The sequence below is a fragment of the Rhagoletis zephyria genome, unplaced genomic scaffold (assembly GCF_001687245.7).
Source record: "Rhagoletis zephyria isolate East Lansing unplaced genomic scaffold, Rhagoletis_zephyria_1.1 Rzeph_scaffold_02191, whole genome shotgun sequence".
Classification (NCBI taxonomy): Eukaryota; Metazoa; Arthropoda; class Insecta; order Diptera; family Tephritidae; genus Rhagoletis; species Rhagoletis zephyria.
The window spans coordinates 54,999-59,609 of NW_016159275.1; the positions used below are offsets into that span (position 1 = coordinate 54,999).

At 34.4% G+C, this 4,611-nt stretch overlaps 1 protein-coding gene across 1 annotated transcript in view; it reads left to right on the top strand.

The window, feature by feature from the left end:
- Window positions 1–3,485, top strand: part of LOC108366212 (zinc finger BED domain-containing protein 4-like) — a 6,548-nt gene extending 3,063 nt beyond the window's left edge. Inside the window, exons 2-4 of the mRNA XM_017620540.1 lie at window positions 204–816; window positions 3,234–3,398; window positions 3,472–3,485. Of these exons, the coding sequence (XP_017476029.1) occupies window positions 204–816; window positions 3,234–3,398; window positions 3,472–3,485 (792 nt within the window). The remainder of the gene's footprint in view (window positions 1–203; window positions 817–3,233; window positions 3,399–3,471) is intronic.
- Window positions 3,486–4,611: the final 1,126 nt, after the last annotated feature.

Genomic DNA, 4,611 nt, shown 5'->3' on the forward strand with positions numbered 1-4,611 from the left:
ATATCTTTGCAAAATGTAATATTTGCAAAAGTATAATCTCGTTTAAAACATCGACGAGCAATTTAAAAAAGCATATGGAGCGGAAGCATCCGACTGTGCAATCAGAACAGCCTATCGTAAGTTTTCAGAAATATTCCTTATACATACATACTTATATACATATGTATGTACGTATTTGTTTTTATTAAAAAATTCTTTTGCAGAAAAAACGTATATCAATTCAAAATGAACCCGTCATTGGTGTTACGGAAGAACAGCCATCCACCTCTAATGCCATAGTAATAAAAATGACCCAGACAAAAATTTCGAATATGCATCGGCAGTCTTCAAAGCAGGATTTGAACAATAAATTGTTACAGCTATTTACGGTAGATTTACAACCATTTAGTTTAGTGGAAGACAATGGATTCAGGGAGTTTGTAAGATCGTTGAATCCAAACTATGAACTTCCAAGCAGTCGGGTTATTTCAAAAACCATGATTCCTGCGCAGTATGAAAAGTGCAAACGTAAAATGCAGGAAATCATTGAAGGCGGTGATCAATTTTGCATCACAACTGATTGTTGGACGTCTCGCAATGTTTCCAGTTTTATTGCGGTTACAGCACACTTCGTCTCGCAGGAATTCGAGCTTAAGCCCATACTTTTGGCGGCTTCTGAACTTAATCTAAACCACACGGCTGAAAACTTAGCAAATGCAATACAAAAAAGTGTATGTGATTGGAAAATAGAAAGCAAAGTTTTGCTTGCTGTTTCCGATAATGCAAGCAATATAAAAAGTGCCATTATTGCCAAATTGAACTGGAAGCATTTCGGATGTATGGCTCATACAATGAACCTGATTGTGAAAGAAGGGTTACGACTTCCTAAAGTTAACCATATAATTGAGAAGGTTAAAGCAATAGTTCCTTATTTTTAGAAAAGCTCTTCAGCCAATGAAGTCTTTCTCAATTATCAGCGAAACAGTGGTAAGGAGCCACTAAAGCTAATACAGCAGGTTGAAACCCAGTGGAATTCCACGCTTGCGATGATGGAACGGTTTGCCGCATTGGAAGTAGGGATGCAAACATCGAACATCGAGGCTAAAATACATCGCCAGAGGAACATCGATATATCGAGGGTTTCCGATGTTTTGCAATTTGTTAATTTCTAGTTAATTTTAAAGTAATATTGAATACTTTAATAATTATGAATGTATTTTCCTGTATTTTATTATCCTTTCTATACCCTTTCTATTATTAGAATCAAAATGCATTCCGTCGTAAGGTCGTTCGGGCCTAAAGAGCCTAGGCCTGATCTTGTTGAAATTCCAAGGGGTGTTTGGTTCTGTTTTAACGGCTAGGTTATTAGCATTCAGAATGAATCCAACAATTTTATTGAGCTTGGGGCCGTTTTTTATGAAAAATGTTGTGGAAAAGCAACAATAATTTACAAAGTTAAGAAGGTATAGCTGCTATTTGGGAGATCACCGCATCTACTAATCAGACTTCTTCAACCGCGGTCACTAAAGAGATGTGGTGGTCTCCGAAATAGCAGCTATAACTTCTACCTTTTGTAAATTATTGTTGATTTTCAATAACATTTTTCAAGCTCAATAAAATTGTTGAATATAATTGTTATAAGGCCATAAATAACAAAAAAAAATTCTGAATGAATAGCAAATTAGGGGTCAGTCAAACATACCGAAAAAAGTCGGAGAGTCTCCTTAAAGTCGATCTTTAAAACATCGGTAAAACTTCCATCGATGTATCGTAAATTTCGCGATGCTAATAAATTGTAAACATCGAAGGCAAACATCGAAAATTGAACCGATATTGAACCCTAATTGGAAGAAGCAATAAAATGCACGCTGGTTATTATAAATAAAACGATTCCTACTTTATCCACCGAAGAATGGCACATTGTAAACGACTTATGTAAAATATGTCAACCTTTCAACGATGCTACAATAAGCATAAGTGGCGAAACTTATTGCACGGGTTCGCTGGTGATTCCCATTTAGGGTTGCCAGATTTTGGAACGGAGAACGGAGTACATTTATATTTTCGATAGAAAAAAAGCAGCACGGGACCCATAGGGCGCCTAGGGTGGGGTTGGAGGTGCCGCCCACTCCCCCTTCGCTTACCGCCTCTTCAATGACCGCCCTTATACGAAAGAATTCCAGACTCTTCCTGAATGTATGGCAATTTTTTTAATTTAAGCCTTATAAATAATTTAATATTTTTCTGATTTTTATATCCGAGCGCCCTGCACCTACCTTGCTACGGCCATGCTTACACTTTTTCACTATCAAACTTAACTTTGCTTACTAAGTAGTGTTTGCCACAATTTGAATGGCAAAGTACAGGGCGTAAAATAATAACTGTCGCACAGGTTTTTTGAAAAATAAAAGGGGTTTAAGTACATGCGGCACACACCTCCTTTTTAGGTGTATTTTTTCTTAGATTTTGTATAAAGAAAACAAATGTATAGGGTTGGTCGAATGAATTCCCTCCTAGTATGAGGAAATTAGCCGATGGTTACAGAAGATATGTAATAAAGTAACCGACGAAGACTTGCGTGCCGCTTGCGCTTTTCTCCCAAACCCCCTGGTAAACCCAAATGAAGGTTAAATTTAAAAACTATACAATAACGACTTTTTTTACTTGCACTTTTCTCTCAAATACCGGTAAACGTTAAAATTTAAAAACAAATTAATTAAATTGAAGTAAAATCTGTGGATAATTAACAATGAACTACTTTTTGCGCAAAATCTATAAAGGCCAATTTTATTTAAAAAAAACTGTGCAACAGTTATTATTTTACACCCTGTATATAATAAAATATTAATAGATGGAAAAAGGAGTTCAAAAGAAGTACAAAACTAATAAAGGAGTACATTTCCAGATAATCAACACTTTTTCTTTAGCTACCTTTCTGGATCCCAGATTTAAATTATTGCCCTTACGCATGAATATGCAGCACAAAATACAAAAAAAAATGGTAAAATGTTACCTTATGGAATTGCAAAGGGAAGAACCAGAGATGCTGTTTGAAAGTTCAGAAGAAGCCGCAGTGCACGCATTTTCCATTTGGAGCTCTTTCGATCAATGAGCTAACCAAAATAAACCAAAAGGCAGTGCTGAAGCTAAAAGCATTATCGAAATTCAGCGCTATTTAGAAGATGGTATAATTCACAGGTCAAATAACCCATTTCTGTGGTGGTGCGAAAATAAATATAAGTATCCTAAATTAGCTGGACTGGCAAAAAAATATTTGTGTGCACTAGCTTCCTCAGTTCCCTGTGAAAGAATTTTTTCTAAAGCAGGTCAAATTGTCAGTGACCGGCGTTCACGATTGAGTGAAAAAAACACTGAGATGCTATTATTTTTAAATACAAACGAAAAATATCTGTGGAAAGGTATACCATTTGTTACTTAACTTACTACTTTTTAAGTTTTATGTTTTTTAATGAATATACTCCTAATTTTAAGTTTTAGTTGACTGAATAGACACACTAAATTTTGCATTTGGTTTTACGCCTTTGCATTATTTTTAACGACGATATATGATAAGGAATTAAAAAACATCAAAAATTTATATTCAATTTCAAACACTTGAATATGTAAATTTTATTTTTGTTATTTTAATTTGTTTAACATATTAGCTTTTGTACCTGTTTGTAAATATGAAATAGTCATGAATTGAAGCCTGAACCTTTACAATAAAATTCAATATTTCTTAAGCTGCTCACCCAAAACCAGCTTTTTAATTTTTACAATTTTGGTTACTGATTATGAATGGTGTTATTGTAAGAGCGGAAAACTCATATGTGAATGTATTTAAATAATATGATACACAAGAAATCGAAGAGAAATTTACTTCTATCAAAATTTCTTTAAATCAGTAAGCAGCTATCAAGAAAAAAGTGCTCGTATATTTATTTCTTGAATAAAATTTACAGCAACAGAAATAAAGAAAAATACTTCTTGCATTTTTCTTAAGAACTGCAGACAGTCCCGTACACTTCTACAAATATCTTAAAGAATAATTAAAACCCAGCAACTGCTCTTAGAATATTACCAAGTTTATGTAAATTTTTAAAATTAATAACTGAAATTGGAAAAATTAAATGTTGATTTTGGATGACCTACTTGAGAAATTTCGAATCTCTTGAATTCAATAAAACTCATTTATCATTTTATTTTACTGCATATAAGGCGAGTGCACCCTTGAGGGCAGTTTGAACTAGCTCCTATGGTGTGAGTTTAGTGTTGTCCTAAAGTTTACATCGGCACTGGGCGGTTGAATTCAATAGCAATGAAACGCTCCATTTTATAATAGTTCACTGTTATTGAATATGTATATTTCGTCGTAGGTTTGTTCGTAAGTACCCAACCAAATTTTTTTTTCGAATATTCCATAGTTTAATTGATTTAGTGCAGTAGTGCATCACCCAGCAAAAAACATGTAGTACCGCACAAGTTTATAGGTAAGCCCCTCACAACGTCCACAATATCCTAAAATAGAAAGTCAATAACTGCTATTTGCATTTGATAATTACTCACCATGAATGGCACTTCCATTGCGGACATTCCTCCACGAACTTCTGCCGCATGGTGATGATCACGGAA